General features: G+C 45.3%; 1 protein-coding gene across 8 annotated transcripts in view; it reads left to right on the top strand.

Moving 5' to 3' along the window:
• The window catches only part of TCP11 (t-complex 11), a 173,015-nt gene extending 156,147 nt beyond the window's left edge, over positions 1–16,868 (top strand). For 7 of the 8 annotated variants that reach the window (XM_070777413.1, XM_070777411.1, XM_070777409.1 and 4 more), the window contains 5 exons: positions 635–855; positions 1,565–1,701; positions 1,938–2,155; positions 2,242–2,423; positions 4,634–16,868. In XM_070777413.1, coding sequence (XP_070633514.1) covers positions 635–855; positions 1,565–1,701; positions 1,938–2,155; positions 2,242–2,423; positions 4,634–5,039 — 1,164 coding nt within the window. In that variant the 3' untranslated portion in view covers positions 5,040–16,868. Of the gene's footprint in view, positions 1–634; positions 856–1,564; positions 1,702–1,937; positions 2,156–2,241; positions 2,424–3,367; positions 3,535–4,633 lie in introns of all 8 variants that reach the window. The other variant, XM_070777406.1, reaches the window with a different exon arrangement.
• The last annotated feature ends 123 nt before the right edge of the window (positions 16,869–16,991 follow it).

The raw sequence follows: 16,991 nt of genomic DNA, 5'->3' as shown, positions 1-16,991 counted from the left end.
TGTCTTTCTCTGTCTGATTTCACTCAGTATGACAGTCTCTAGGTCCGTCTATGCAAATGGCATTCTTTCTTTTTCATGACTAATGTTCCATTGTATATATGTATGACGTCATCTTTATCCATCCCTGATGATGAACTTTAGGCTGTTTCCAGTAGTCCTGCTATTGTAAGTAGTGTTGCCGTGAACATTGGAGTGCATGTATTATTTCAAATTATGGTATTCTCTGGATATATGCCCAGGAATGGGAGTGCAGGGACGTATCATAGCCCTATTTTTAGTTTTTTAAGGAACTTCCACACTGTTCTCCACATTGAATGTACCAGTTTATATGCCCACCAACCGTATATAGAGGGTTTCCTTTTCTCCACACCTTCTCCAGCTTTTATTGTTTATAGATGTTTGATGGCCATTCTGACCAGTGTGAGGTGATACCTCACTATAGTTCTGATTTGCATTTCTCTAATAATGAGTGATGTTGAGCATCTTTTCATGTGCTTTTTGTAAGGGACCTAACTTCTTGATCCTTAAAAGACATAGGCTGGGATGTCTCTGGCTGAAGGGGGATTGTCCATTAGAGAGAGTTGGGGGCTCTGAACAGAAAGCATCTCATCCCCTGACTTTCTTTCCTGGGCAGATCCTGCTGTTGCTGCTATTACCACGCCAGAACCGCCTAAGAAGTGAGATTGAAGAAGCCCTGGACATGGACCTCCTTACGCAGGAAGCAGAACACGGGGCCCTGAATGTCCCTCATCTCTCCAAGTACATTCTCAACATGATGACTCTGCTGTGTGCACCGGTTCGTGATGAGGCAGTGCAGAAACTGGAGAACATCTCAGACCCTGTTTGGTTACTGAGGTGTGAAGCTTGACCACTGGGCCGGGCACAGCTGGGCGGGACACTGACTCACAGCTGCTGTCTCTTCCCCACTGAAGACCTGACTGGACTCCTCTTTTCCGTGGTCCATTCGCTTTTCTTTTCTGAAGATGGCCTTAGATTGATTTGGCTCCCTGTGTACCATCCTACCGTAGGTCACTGGAGTATGTAATCCTTTCTTCCAAGGAACTCAGACACCCCTATGCCAGGCTTTCTTATTGCAGTTCACACAATGTGAAGATAGAGATTGGAGACGATCCCTTTTTCAGAGTTATAGAAACCAAGACCCAGAAAGTTTAAAAAAAAAGTGAATTGTGCAGAAATAGCATCAGAAATAACATCAGATGTAATCTTACTGTTCAGAGAGATTTGTTGTCATGCTGATGTATTTCCTTCTACTGACTACTTTTTTTTTTAAAGAGACATAGAATGGCTGGTGTGAAAAAGTCCAAAGGCTGCAACATCCAGAGACTTACTTGCTGCTAGTGCTGCCAGTCATTCACTCTGGGCCTTGGGTCCTGGGCCACAGTGCCATCTTTTGTAAATTTCAGAGGCGAGACCTAAAGCCCCTCCCACCTCTAGAATACAGTGATTTAATGATACCTTGTGTAGGTTCCCCGCCCCGCCCCCACTGGAGAAAGTAGGGAAACATCCTTTCATAGTATAAATACTCCATTTTCTCCTGTGTCAGAGGGATCTTCCAGGTTCTGGGCCTGATGAAAATGGACATGGTGAACTACACTATCCAGAGCCTTCAGCCCCAGCTGCAGGAACATTCCATCCAGTACGAACGAGCGAAATTTCAGGACCTTCTCAACAAGCAGCCTAGTATGTATATAAACTTGAGGGAGAGCGGGGGTGGGGGTGGGGAGTATGACCTTGGGTTCTGGCTTTATGATGTGGGAGGGAACTCTGCCTCTGTTTAAGAACAGAGTTTCTCGCTCAGACTAGGGGCGGCAGAAGGCTGCTGCCCCGACCAAAGCGTTTCCCTGCTGAGGGGAGGAGACCTCACCCGCGGTCCCCAGGCCGCAGGGCGGTGCTGAGGGGGCCTCCGCTCTGCGCAGGCCTCCTGGATCACACCGCCCGCTGGCTGACCCGCGCGGCCGCACAGCTGTCCGCGCCACTGCCCAGCGGCCCCGACGCCGCCGACGCGGCCAGCTCGCCCTGCTCCTCCCCCGGCGAGGCGGCCAGCAGCCCGGAGCCCCTCAGCCCCACCATGGTGCTGTCCCAGGGCTTCCTGAACCTCCTCCTCTGGGACCCTGAAGACGACGAGTTCCCTGAGGTAGGAGGGGGCGCCCGGCCCTGTGGTGCGGGCGGCAGGGCCTGCCCGGGGCCGCCCCCTAACGGCGCGCCCCCCCTGCCCCCCAGACCCTGCTGACGGACCGAGCGCGGCTGCAGGAGCTGGAGGCACAGCTGCGCCAGCTAACCATCCTGGCCTCCGTCTTGCTGGTTTCCAGCAGCTTCTCTGGCAGCGTCCTGTTTGGCTCACCTCAGTTTGTGGATAAGCTGAAACGTGTAACCAGAGCCCTGTTGGAGGAGTTCAAGTCCAGGTGAGCTGCAGAGGTCTGTTTTAGACCAAAGTGGGGTGAGGACACGGTTCCCATGAACCGCAGAAAGGCCCTGTGGACTCAGCCACAGAGATGCGGGGTGTCTTTCCTTAAGTGCTCTTGAGGCTGCTTTTTTAAAATTTTTATCGAGGTGTAATTGATTTACAGTGTCGTGTTGGTTTCAGGTGCACAGCAACGTAAATCGGTCACACATTTATCCGCTCTTTTTAAGATTTTCCCGCACGGGAGTTACAGAGTATTGAGTAGAGCTCCCTGTGCTACATAGCAGGTCCTTATTAGTGATCTGTTTTATATGTAGTAGTGAATATATGCATCAATCTCAATCTTCCAATTTATCTCCCTTGAGACTTCTGACAAAGAAAAATAAAACTTTCTTCCAACAGGTCAGTAAGGAGGATTGTTTACTGTAAAATGATTCCATGTTGTTGCTACAGAGGAGCCTTTCTCTAGTTGTGTGGGCTGGTCTTACCTAACTCCAGGAGCCAGTCAGCAGTGTTGGCTGAGCGCCTACTGCGTGCAGGGTGACACACCCTGGGAGAGGAAACAGTGGAATCCGAAGGCCAGGTTTGTTATTGTAATTGTGAGAGCAGGACAGATGACTGTGGAAAATGTCCAAGAAAGTCTTAAAAGTGCACATATATATATTACATGGAGTTGGAACGTTCTGAGTGGATATGCAACCCCTGTCCAGAGCTGATTTTATAGTTTATCTCGTTTTCTAAGAAGAACGTGGTATCACACAGAGAATACTGTCTGGAGGGTAACGGTGGAAACCCTGCCCTGCCCACTGGGCTCAAGCTCCCAGGGTCTGGGGTGAGGGCGGCAGGGTGGCCGGGTGTCTCCCTGGTGCGGGCCTGACTTACGGTGTGGAGCATCGGGGCTCGTGGCCACCCCCGGGTCCCAGCTCGCTCTCCTCCATGGTCTAGGCCTGAGGAGGAGGCTATGCTGACTGTGAGCGAACAGGTGGCTCAGGAGATCCACCAGAGCCTCAAGAACATGGGCCTGGCTGCTCTGAGCAGCGACAACACGGCCTCTCTGATAGGGCAGCTCCAGGACGTCGCCAGGAAGGAGAACTGTGTCCGCAGCGTCATTGGTGAGTGTGCCCGTCGGGGCGAGAATGGTGAAGGGAGAGGCCGATCCCGACCCCTGGACATTGCTCACCGAGCCATTTAACAATAAAAAGTATGATAACTGGACAGGTCGCTGGGTAGGCTTTAGTTTTTGCAAAATGCTGGGTTGAAAATACATGCCTTTTAGTTTAAAGACTGCCTCTATGAGGTTTCCCTGGTTGTCCAGTGGTTAAGACCCCACGCTTCCACTGCAGGGGGCTCGGGTTTGATCCTTGGTCAGGGAAGTTCTGCATGCTGTGAGGTGCAACCAAAAATTTTTTTAAGAAGATAAAAAATAAAGACTGACTCTGTTGGTTCTAAGGGAGATTTGCACCAGCAATTCATGGCTTCTCGGTGTGGCATACTGTCCAACTTGGTTAAGTCATCCTTGGCTTTCTGGGTCATTTCTGATGGTTTCCCAGGTAGCTCAGTGGTAAAGAATCTGCCCACCAAAGCAAGAGCCACAGGAGCTGTGGGTTCGATCCCTGGGTCAGGAAAATCCCCTGGAGGAGGAATGGCAATCCACTCTAGTATTCTTGCCAGGATAATCCCATGGACAGAGGAGCCTGCCAGGCTACAGTTCATGGGGTCACAAAGATTCGGCATACTGTCCAACTTGGCTAAGTCATCCTTGACTTTCTGGGTCATTTCTGGCTACAGTCCAAGACATGTGACACCCACCCCCTGCCAACAAGAAATTGATGCTGAATTAGGTTGGGGGACATGTCCCCAAAGCAGGGATTTCCCCTCTCCCACGTTGAATTGGCAGCTGTGAACTTGACTTAGCTCTTAACCTCAGCCATCTGAAGGGTCAGTCGAAGATCCTCCTGTTGCATCAGACAATAGGATCTATCTGACGGATACTTCAGGAATCTTTTGAATAGAAATGTACTAGCCCAGTAGTTTTGGATCTTTGCTCTGTCCTTAGGAGCTGGGTCCCTTTCCAAACAAAACAGATGTCCTTCTCTCTAGGTGAGTGGGTGGGTCAGTGTGTATCTCATTTAACTTTGAAGTTAGGAGTGTGGTGGGCAGTGTTTCCCCCTGAAGATTATTTGCCTTCTCACTATCTTTCCCTACTCACAGATCAGCGGATCCACTTGTTCCTCAAATGCTGTTTGGTTCTTGGTGTGCAGCGGTCTCTGCTGGACCTCCCTGGAGGCCTCACCCTCATCGAGGCAGAGCTGGCAGAACTGGGCCAGAAGTTCGTCAGCCTCACACACCACAATCAGCAGGTGTTCGGCCCCTACTACACGGAGATCTTAAAGAGCCTCCTCCCCCCAGCTCAGGTGCTGGAGACAGAAGTGGCGTCTCTCTGATGGCGCTGGCTCGGGCCCTGGCTCCTTGGACCCAGCAGCGAAGCCCGCCATCTTCCTGGGGTGATGTCACCAAGCAGCACGCCCTCTCCCCGCCTGCAGCCAGCGCACCACGCTGTAGTGACCTCGTGTGTGAGCTCCAGCTGGCCCAAATGCGTCCACCAATAAACTTCTGAACTGCAAGCAAGCCCCCGCTTCGTGTGCCGCAGCCGTGGCCAGGCCCTGCATGCTCAGCTGCCCACTAGCCGAGCAGCCAGCAGGCCCCGGTTTTTCCTCCAGGTGCCGCCTTCAGCACACGGAGCAGAGAAGCTAAGACACCCAGTACTAACACTGTTCTCTGAGGGTAAAGGTATTTCTCTAAGGGCTCTGAAAACTCTGTGGAATTACCTAAAGTGTGAGTGTATTTCTGGAATTTAGGAGTTTGTTTTGTCTAATTCAGTTCAGATTTGGGCATGATTGAAAAAAATTATTGGAAACCTCATTTCCAGGACCAATTTCCCCTAAAGGTTTCATTCTTTTTTTTTTTTAAAGTTTTATTTGGCTATGCTGGGTCTTAGCTGTGGGATCTTTAGTTGTGGCAGACTGACTCCCAGCTGTGGCATGTGGGATCTAGTTCCCTGACCAGAGATCAAACCTAGGCCCCCTGCTTTGGGAGCTGGGAGTCTTAGCTGCCAGAGCACCAGGAACCTTCCCCTGCTGAAGGTTTCAAATGACGCAATAAGGGGTCCGGAGGAGTAAGCGGCTCAGCTCCCTCTGCTGGGGCAGGTCCTGAAGCAGGGTGCCAGCTCCTGAAGCAGGGTGCCAGCTGGGGCCAGGCGAGAGTGGGTGTTGACTGCTTGCGGCTTCCTGCTGAGCACACGTCTGATCATGGGATCTCCCTGCCCGGTGTCCAGAGTCCAGCTTGGCCAGTTGGGGTGATGACTGGTTTGGTCAGGTTTATTCTTGGTCCTGTTCTCTAGCTGAGGGGCAGAGTGAGTCTCCTGTCCCCTCCTCTCTAAGCTTAGAAGCCCCCTGATCTTCCCTGCAGAGGCCACGTGGGCATCCTGGGTGGATGAACCTCCTCCCTTCTCCCCACTTCCAGGCTGGGACTCTCCCTGGCAGCTCTGCTGTTGGCATCACAAGCGAGGGCTGTTCTAGGAAGGACTTGGGCTTGCTGAGATCCAGCCCCTCATTCCCGGGCTGACTGTGGCTGGTCAGCTCTGACCTAGGATGCTGAAATAAGAAGTGTTCCCTTCATATCTGGCCCTTTTTTTGGCAGAGGACAAGAGAGAAAATGGGGATTCACCTATGTGCTCTCAAGGTACTGTGACGACAGCCAACATTCTCACCGTTTCAGGAGACAGAGGGAGCTAAGTATAGCACACTTGCTCTTAGAAGAACATCCAAAGGGGGTTTGAGTTCCATTAGCCCAGGGTTTCTCCTGATTGACTTCTTAAAAAAATTTACTTATTTGACTGAGCCGGGTCTTAGTTGTGGCACTCAGGATCTTTAGTTGTAGTGTGTGATCTCTTAGTTTGGGCATGGAGGATCTAATTTCCTGATCACGGCTCGAACTGGGACCCCTGTGTTGGGAAGGTTGGCCCCTGGACCACCCAGAAGTCCCTGATTGCCGTTTTAGAGTAGAGCCTAGTTAGGGACAGAGCCAGGCCACCAGCGGACCTTTGCTGTGACCAGAAAAGCTGGAGGTCCTGGGTCGTTCAGTTTCCAGTCTTGTAGCTAGACAGCCTCAGGATGGGGACGCCCAGGCTCGGGGGTGTGTTTAAATAAACAGCCAGGCTTGCCTAGACAGCTTCTCTGATTTGCAACTGTCTGAATTTGTTAAAAATCCGTATTTTGGAAGCCTCATCATCTTAGAGGCTGAAGTGCTCCGAAGGGGCTTCTGAGAGGAGGACTGCCCGGTTGGTGGGTGCGGAGGCTGGGCTGACGTGGAACTGCTTTGTGCTTCATCATTAAGGTCTAGAGTGAGCGATTTCTTAGAAATGTTGAGTTTATTTCCCTGTGTTTCCATGTGGAGGAGACAGGGATCCTGACCTCAAGGAAAGATAGCTCCATTCAGTCCTGCCCACAGTTTGAAGGACACAGACTTCAATTTCTCATTTCCCCTTCCCCAGTCCCTGGTGGCCACTAATCTGCTTTCTATTTCAGTGGCTTTTCTGACTCCAGATAAATGGAATCATAATATGAGGTCTTTTGTGACTGACTTCTTTCACTTGGTGTGTTTTTAAGATTCATCATATTGTAGTGCATTTCAGAACTTAATTCTTTTAATGGCTAAATAATATCCCATTATACAGATACAATGGGGGCTTCCCTGGTGGCTCAGATGGTATAGAATCTGCCTGCAATGCAGGAGAGCTGGGTTCAACCCCTGGGTTGGGTAGGTCCCCTGGAGAAGGAAATGCAACCCACTCCAGTACTCTTGCCTGGAGAATTCCATGGACAGAGGAGCCTGGTGGGCTACAGTCTGTGGGGTCGCAAAGAGTTGGACATGACTGAGCGACTAACACTGTATAGATATTTCAAATGTTTATCTGTTCGATGGACATTTGGATTGTTTCACCTTCTGACTTCTGTGAGCAGTGCTGCTGTGAGTGCTTGTGTGCACGTTTTTGTTTGGATACTTGTTTTCCGTGCTCTGAGGATATACCCATATATCCAAGAGTAGCGCTGGTGGGTCACATGGTAATTCTATAGGCAATTATTTAGAAACTACTAAACTGTCTCCCACAGCGGCTGTGCCACTTTATATTCCCGTGAGCAATGTGTGAGGGTTCTGCTTTCTCCACATTTTCACCAACACTTGTTTTCTTTTTTCTTTCTTTTTTTAACTTATAGGTGTCTTAGTGGGTGTGAAGTAGAACCTCACTGTGGCTTTGACTTGCACTTCCCTAACAGCTAGTGATGTCGATCATTTTTTCATATGATAATTGGGGTTTGTATAGCCTTGGAGAAATACCCATTTTAGTCATTTGCCCATGTTTGAATTGGGTTGTTTTGTTATTGTTGAGTTGTAAGAATTCTTTATATATTTCGGATACTAGACCCTTGTCAGATACGTAATTTGAAAATATTTTCTTTGATTCTGCACGTAGTCTTTTCTCTTCCTTCATCATGTCCTTTGCAGGTTTTAGGTGCAGCATGTGGGACCTCTGTCCCTGCCCAGGGATTGAACCTTGGGCCCCCCGCATTGGGAGTATAGAGTCTTAGCCACTGGGCCACCAGTTTCAATTTTGATGAAGTCTGGTTTGCCAGGTTTTCTTTTTATGAATTGTGCTTTGGGTGTCAAGTCTAAGAACTGTTTGTTCAGGCCTAGGTCCCAAAGATTTTCTCCTGTGTTTTTCTGCTAAAAGTGTTATAGTTTTATGTTTGAAGTTAATTTTTATGTTAGATGTGAGACTTAGGTTAAGATACTATTATTTTCTTTTAGCTGTGGATATCCAATTGCTCCAGCATCATTTGTTGACAAGGCAATCTTTTCCTACATTGAGTTTCTTTTATACCTTTGTTAAAAAAGAATTAGGCATTTTTGCATGGGTCTGTCTCCTGTTCCACTGATCTGTGTTATTTTTCTTTCTGCCATACCACACAATGTTGATTGCTATAGCTGTATAGTGAGTCTTGAAAATTGGGTAGCCTGATTCCTCAGACTTTATTATTTTTCAAAGTTATTTTGGCTCTTCTAATTCCTTTGCCTTCTATAGACTAATCTTGCCTATGTCTATAAAAAAACCATGCTGGGATTTTGATAGGTATTATGTTAACCTATGTATCAGTTTCCAAAGAATTGACATCTTTACTCTGTTGAATACTCCAATTCATGAATAGTATCTGTCTCTCTAGTTCCTTAAATCTTGAGTTCTTTCATCAGCATTGTGTAGTTTTCATCACACAAGTCCTGAACGTGTGTTACTAGATTTATGCCTAATCATTTTATTTTGTTGAGTGATTATAAGTGGTATCTTATTTTTAACTGTGGTATCCCCATGTTCATTTCTAGTATACAGAAATACAACTGATTTTTTTGTTTGTTTTGGCTGCACCATCTATGGCTTGTGGGATCTTAGTTCCCTGACCAAGGACTGAATTTTGAACCCAGGCTCTCAGTGTGAAGTCCTAATCACTGGACTGCCAGAGTGTTCCCTTAACTCACTTATTCCAACATTTTTTTGGGTAGGTTCCTTGGAATTTTCTTCATAGACAATCATGTGATCTGGAAATAGGCACAGTTTTATTTCTTCCTTTCTGTTATGAATGCTTTTTATTTTCTTATTACCTTATTGCACTGGTTCAAACTCTTATTTTAAGACTGGTAATAGTGGAGTCCTTTCCTTGTTCCCAGTCTTAGGGGGAAAACATTGTATTTCACTGTTAAACACAATGTTGTAGGTTTAAAAAAATTTTATTTATTTGGCTCTGCTGGGTCTTGGTTGAGGCATGCAGGCTCTTTAGTTGTGGCATGTGGGATCTGGTTCCATGACCAGGGGTTGAACCCAGGTCCCCTGCATTGGACATATTGAGTCTTAGCCTCTGGAGCACAAGGGAAATCCCCAGTGTTGTAGATTTTTGTGGATGCTCTTTATCAGGTTGAAAAAGTTCTCCTCTGTATTAGTTTTCTGTTGCTACTGTAACAAAGTACTACAAGTTTAGTGCCTTGAGACCATGCACATCTATTATCCTACAGTTCTGACTGTGAGAGGTTCATAGTGGGTGTTATGGACTAAAATGAAGGTATGGGCAGAGCTGCAGGAGGCTTAGGGATGTATTAATCTCCTATGGCTGCCACAGCAGATGACTGCAAACGGAGTGGCTTAACAAAAGCAGAAAGAAAGACTCTCACAGTTCTGGAGGCCAAAAACCAGAGATCAGTCTGTCTTGCTGAAAGAAGCATGCTGGCAGGGCTGCGTTCCCTTGGAGGCTCTAGGGGAGGATGCGTGCCTTGTCCCTTTCAGCCCCTAGCGGCTGCTAGATTCCTTAGCCTGTGGCTCCATGGTCACCTCAGGGTCATGTGGTCATCTTCTGTGTGTATCTAATCTCCCTCTGCCTCTCTCTTACAAGGGTATTTGTCACTAGATTTAGGGCCCACTGACATAATCCAGGATAATCTCCCATTTTAAGATCATTAACTTAATCACATAGGTAATTGTTACGGATCGTGTCTCCCTCACGCCACCCCTAAGTCCCTATGTTGAGTCCTAATCGCCCCCATACCTCATTTGTAAACAGGGTCACTGTGGGTGTACTTATTTAATATGAGGTTAGACTGGAGTTGTGTGGACCTTTGATCCAATCTGTCTGGTGACCTTATGAAAAGACATGTGTCACATGAAGAGACACATACAGAAGTACAGCAGTGTAAAGAATCAGGGAGAATGTCATCTGCTTCAGGCTACCAGAAGCTGGAAAAGAGGCCTGGGACAGATTCTCCTTCACAGCCCTTCAGTCAGTTCAGTTCAGTTCAGTCGCTCAGTCGTGTCCAACTCTTTGAATCGCAGCATGAATCCCATGAATCGCAGCACGCCAGGCCTCCCTGTCTATCACCAACTCCCGGAGTTCACTCAGACTCACGTCCATCGAGTCAGTGATGCCATCCAGCCATCTCATCCTCTGTCGTCCCCTTCTCCTGCCGCCAATCCCTCCCAGCATCAGAGTCTTTTTCCAATGAGTCAACTCTTCACATGAGGTGGCCAAAGTACTGGAGTTTCAGCTTTAGCATCATTCCCTCCAAAGAAATCCCAGGGCTGATCTCCTTCAGAATGGACTGGTTGGATCTCCTTGCAGTCCAAGGGACTCTCAAGAGTCTTCTCCAACACCACAGTTCAAAAGCATCAATTCTTCGGCGCTCAGCCTTCTTCACAGTCCAACTCTCACATCCATACATGACCACTGGAAAAACCATAGCCTTGACTAGACGGACCTTTGTTGGCAAAGTAATGTCTCTGCTTTTTAATATGCTATCTAGGTTGGTCATAACTTTCCTTCCAAGGAGTAAGTGTATTTTAATTTCATGGCTGCAATCACCATCTGCAGTGATTTTGGAGCCCAGAAAAATAAAGTCTGACACTGTTTCCCCATCTGTTTCCCATGAAGTGATGGGACCAGATGCCATGATCTTCGTTTTCTGAATGTTGAGCTTTAAGCCAACTTTTTCACTCTCCACTTTCACTTTCATCAAGAGGCTTTTTAGTTCCTCTTCACTTTCTGCCATAAGGGTGGTGTCAACTGCATATCTGAGGTTATTGATATTTCTCCCAGCCCTTAGAGGAAACCAACTCGGCTGCCCCTTGATTCCAGCCTTAGAGACTTCAGGTAAAACAAATGTCCTGTCTGTTTAGGCCCCAGTGTGTGGGGCTCTGTTCTGGCAGCCCTGGGAAACTGATACAGGAACAGTGATAGGTTCCAGTATTAATAATCAGGACCTGCTATCTTTGGGTGGCCATTATTTGGTCTCTCACCAAGGAAGAACGTATTTCCTTGGCTTTTTCTGGTTCTAGAGACACTGCACATTCCTTGGCTGGTAGCCACTTCCTCCAGCTTCTAAGCAGTTGCTAAACTGTGACTTCCTCTCTCACTTTGACCCTCCTCCCCTCTTTTTTAATAGTCCTGGTGATTACACTGGCCTGTTCTAGATAATCCAGGATAACCTCCCCATCTCAAGACCCTTGATCTTGATCACATTAGTGAAGTGTCTTCTGCCACATAAGGTAACGTATTCACAAGTTCTGTTGATTAATTAGGATGTGGGCATCTTTGTTGTTGCTGAGCCACTCAGTCTTATCCAGCTCTCTTGTGACTCCATGGACTGTAGTCTACCAGTCTTCTCTGTCCATGGAGTTTCCTAGATAAGAATACTGGAGTGAGTTGCCATTTCCTTCTCCAGGAGATATTCCTGACTGAGGGATTGAACCAGAGTCTCCTGCACTGGCAGGAGGATTCTTCCACTGAACAACCAGAGAAGCCTGGGGACATCTTTAGGGATCTCTTGTTCACCCTCTATTTCCATTTTTATAACCTTTTAAAATTCATGAATGAGTATTGAATTTTGTTAAGTATTTTTCTGCAACAATTGATGTGATTTTTCTTCTTTAGCTCATTAATATGCCTTATTACTTTGCTTGATCTTCAAATATTGATCAGCCTTGCATCCCTGGAATGAACATCATTTGGTTATGTAAAATTCTTTTTATATGTATCTGAATTCTATTGGCTAATAATTTGTTACCGATTTTTTATGCCTTTATTCATGAGAGTGGTATTAGTGTATAGTTCTCTTTTTTTGTATCTCTTTTGTTGGTTTTGGCATCAGGATAATATTAGCTCTTGGAATGAATTAATTAGGAGCCATTCCTCCTCTTCTGTTTTCTGAAACAAATTGTGTAGAATTGGTATTAATTCTTCTTTAAACATTTGGTAGAATTCTTCAGTAAAATCATCTGGGCTTAGGTTTTTTTTTAAATTATGGATTCAGTTTTTAATGATGGATTAAAATGATTTGTTTCACATGGTGAGTTGTGAATTTTTTGAGAAATTGGCCTGTAGCTCTGGGTGGTTAAACATGTTGCTTAGACTTGTGGTAGTTTCGGTTGCTGTTTCCTCTGATGCCTGCAGGGTCTGTAGCAACAGCCATTGTTTCGTCCCTGATGTTGGTGGCCTTTTTTTTTTTTTCTTCTTTTTCTCCTCTGTTAGTTTCTGCTACAAAACTACAGATTTGTCCATTTTATTGATCATTTCATAAAACAAATTCTTTGTTTCATTGAAACTTCCCTATTTTCTGTTTTCATTTATTATTTCCTTCTTGCTTTGGGTTTATGTTGCTCTTTTTGTTTTTGAGGTTCTTGAGGGTAGAAGCATAGATTATGAATTTAAGCCTTTTCCTTTTTCCCAGTGTATGCATTTACTGCTGTGAATGTCCTTTTCAGCACTTCATTACCCTTCCCCACAAATTTGGATATGTTGTATGTTCATATTCATTCAATTTAATGTTTATTTTGATTTCCCTGGAGATTTCTCTTTGACTCTTAGATTACTTAAATTGTGTTATTTCCAAGTGTTTTAGAGAATTTTCTGTTATCTTTCTGTTACTGATTTTCTATTTTGATTCTGTTGTGTTTCAGGAACACACTCTTTATTATTTTAGTTTTTTAAATATGTTGAGCTTTATTTTATGGCCCAGGATATGGTCTGTCTTGGAATATGTTCCAAGAGCACTTGAAAAAAGCCCATCCTGCTGTTGCTGGGCTGGTAACAGCGCGGTCGGTGGGACCCTGCTGGCTGGCGGCCCTGTGCTCTGTGCCGTTGCTGGTCTCTAGTTGTTCTACCGTGGTTGACAGTTTCCAGCTGAGCTGACTCTTCAGCTCTGTATTTGTTGTATCAGTCTGCTCAAGCTGCTGTAACAATGAACCATAGAAATTTATTTCTCACAGTTCTGAAGGCTACAAAGTCCCAGATCAAGGTCGGGCAGGGTCATTTTCTGGTGAGGACTCTCTTCCTGATTTGTAGACAGTCACCTTCTTGCCTGTTTTCACGTGGCCTTTCTTTGGTGCCTGTGTGTATCTTCACGCTATGTTAGGGCTTACGTCTGCCAATTAATTTTTTTTTTTCTAGTTATTCTGTTTTCATTTTTCTGTTCTTTTTCCTATCTCCCTGTGAGTTTCTTGAAAACATTTTAAAATTCCATCTCTGTTTCTCTTTCTTTCTCTGTCTTCCTCTTCTTGTAAGGCCAGTAACCCTACTGAATTAAGATCCCACCTTTATGACCTAACTTAACTTTAATTACCTCCTAAAAGCCCTGTCTCCAAATACAGTAAACTGGGAGTTAAGGCTTCAACATACAAAGTTTGGAGGGACACAGTTCAGCCTAGAGCATTCATGAATTTGTTTCCCTTTTCAACTCAGTTTTTGCTTCACATGTTTTACTGCTGTGTTGTTTGGTACACATACATTTAGGATTGATATGTCTTCTTGGTGCACTGACCTTTTATGATTATATAGTACCCTCTTCTCTCTTATGATTGTCTTTGCTCTTGAAAGTTTGTTGCTGAGCTGTGAAAAATGCTGGGATCCTTGGCCTCCAGGGGAGAGGAATTCAATCCAGGGGACTTCCCTGGTGGCTCAGATGGTAAAGTGTCTGCCTACAACGTGGGAGACCCGGGTTCGATCCCTGCATCAGGAAGATCCCCTGCAGAAGGAAATGGCACCCCACTCCAGTAGTCTTGCCTGGAAAATCCCACGGATGGAAGAGCATGATAGGCTACAGTTCATGGGGTCGCAAAGAGTCGAACAAGACTGAGCGACTTCACTTTTGCATAATTCATTAACACAGCGTAAGAAAAACATTTCCGTAAGAAAAACCACATTGGTCAGCTCAGGGTTTGAGAAAAGTTAAGTTCAGGTGGGGAGAAGGCAATGGCACCCCACTCCAGTACCCTTGCCTGGAAAATCCCATGGACAGAGGAGCCTGGTAGGCTGCAGTCCATGGGGTCGCTAAGAGTCGGACATGACTGAGCGACTTCACTTTCACTTTTCACTTTCATGCATTGGAGAAGGAAATGGCAACCCACTCCAGTGTTCTTGCCTGGAGAATCCCAGGGACGAGGGAGCCTGCTGGGCTGCCGTCTATGGGGTTGCACAGAGTCGGACACGACTGAAGTGACTTAGCAGCAGCAGCAGCAGCAAGTTCAGGTGGAACCAGGTGTCGTCATGGCAACACAAGATTTTAAGAGAAACCTCCTTTTAACTTTGTATAGAGAAGGGAAAGGAGAATCTGACACTTGCAGCCTGTTTCCTCAGTTTGGAGACCCCTAGCTTTCCTGCCCGTTACCCTTTCAGTCTGAAGTCTACTTTATATCAACATAGCCACTGTTTTCTTTTGGTTAATGTTTGTATTATATATCTTTTTCCATCCTTTTTTGTTAACCTGCCTCTATTATTGTTATTTGAAGTGGGTTTCTTATGTAGTTGGTTCATTTTAAAAAATCTCCTCCAGTCTTTTAATTGATGTTTTTTAGACCATTTAAATTTAGTGTAATTAAGATATGTTAGGGCTTAAGTCTGCCAATTAATTTTTAATTTTCTAGTTATTCTGTTTTTATTTTTCTGTTCTTTTTCCTATCTCCCTGTGAGTTTCTTAAAAACATTAAAAAAAAAACTCCATTTCTGTTTCTCTTTGTGATTTTATCTCCTTGAATAACTTTTTTTAGTGTTTGCTCCAGCTATTATATATGTATATACACATACATAACGTGAGTCTGAGTGAACTCCAGGAGTTGGTGATGGACAGGGAGGCCTGGTGTGCTGCGATTCATGGGGTCGCAAAGAGTCGAACACGACTGAGCGACTGATCTGATCTGATCTGACCTGACCTGAGCTGTCCATAGTCTATTGGTGTCATTGTTTACCAGTTCAACTAAAGTGTAGAAATCTTGTTTTATATCTCCTCACCTTCCTCATTTATAAAATTGTTTTAAACACTTCCTCTACTTGCATTTAGAACATTAAACAGTGCTAGGATTTTGCTTCAACCATCAAACATAATTTAGAAAACTCAGTGGGAGAGGGAAAGTCCGTTGTATTTACCCATATTTTTGCTTAATGTTTATCCTTCCTGATGTTTCAAGGTTCATTTTTTTTTTCCTTTTTCATTTCCTTTCTATTTAGACAAGTGTCACCATTCTTTTAGGGTAGGTCTGCTGGTGAATAAGTTCCTCAGTTTTCCTTCATCTGAGAATGTCTTGATTTTTTCTTCACTCCTGAAGGATATTTCTGCAGGGTATAGAAGTCTGGGTTCACAGTTCCTTTCAGCACTGGAAAAATATACCACTTCCTCCTGGGCTCCACGGTCCTGCTGACAAGTCAACTGTCTGTCATTCAAATTATTTTTCCCCGACAGGTAAGATGTCATTTTTCTCTTGCTGCTTTCAAGAATTTTTCTTTTGTTTTTTATATTCAGAAAATTAATTGTGATGGCATGGATTTATTTTTATCTGGTTTGGGGTGTGCTCAGCTTCTTGATTCTGTAGGTCAATGAGAAGTCTTGAGCCATTATTGCATGGAGGTCTCTTTCAGCCCCACTCACTTTCTCTCCTGGGACTCTGCTGACATATGTGTTTGATCTTTTGTTAGGTCCCTGAGACTCCTTGTTTTTTTAAGTCTAGTTTCTCTGTTCTTCTAACTGCGTAATTTCTATTGTTCTATTCTCTAGTTTGTGGATTCTTCTCTTGTTTATTCTGCTCTTGAGCCCATCCACTGAGATCTTTATTTTGGTTCCTGTTGTTAAGAGCAGCCACCTAATTGCTGGGTGATTGCAAGTTCCCAGTTAGGCCTCCTCTAATGCCACCCCAGAGGGTGTTAGGGCACCTTGATGTCTGGTGAGGAGGGACGTCTAGGCTTACCACTTGGCCTTTGCTGGCCTGTGGAAGGAGGGGCCAGTTTTTCTTCTGTGATGCGTGGATGAATTAGAGCAGTTCGTGTCTAAAAGCTGTCTTGCCAGGCTGCCTTCTTCCTTGTCCTCTGAGAGCAGGCTTTTGTTTGGGCTTTGTACCCACTGGTATGTCTGCCAGGGTTTTAATTATACTTGCAAGAAGAATAGGGGAAAGTCTGTCTACTCAATCTTCCTGGAAGTGGAAGTTGATTTACTTTTGATAGCTGTTGTCAAGTTGTCCTTCGTTACATACATGTGGTGCAAAGACTGTTCTCAGTTGTTTTTATAATGATGCATTTTGCTTTGCAGAAATGTTTGATTTTTATATAGTTGAATATATAAATCCTTAAGAAAGTGAACTCAGTTATGTAACATGTTTGGAAAGACCTTTCTCATATGAAAAACTCTCTTTCTTCTAGCTTTGTTGGTTTTTTTCTGGTTTTGTTTTGTGAACCATCTGGAATTAATTTTGGTATAAGTAGCAATATAAATCTCCCTGCACCATTCCCACCACCCCCACGGCTACCCGCTTTTCCCAGCTCTATTTACTAAATAATAAATATTTTATGGTGTTGAGGAAATTCTTTAATTTGGTACATGCTTGTTTGTAACTGTAATAGCCAGTCCTGAGGAGAGCAGTCACAGAGCTGCAGGGGCTGTGCTGGGCGGTGGAGCTGAGACCCCCTCGGCTGCTGCTTGTGACGGCCAGTGC

This window comes from Bos indicus, chromosome 23 (assembly GCF_029378745.1).
Source record: "Bos indicus isolate NIAB-ARS_2022 breed Sahiwal x Tharparkar chromosome 23, NIAB-ARS_B.indTharparkar_mat_pri_1.0, whole genome shotgun sequence".
NCBI classification, from domain to species: Eukaryota; Metazoa; Chordata; class Mammalia; order Artiodactyla; family Bovidae; genus Bos; species Bos indicus.
Note: the sequence above shows the minus strand (reverse complement) of the source record. Positions and strands in the feature narration are given on the sequence as shown.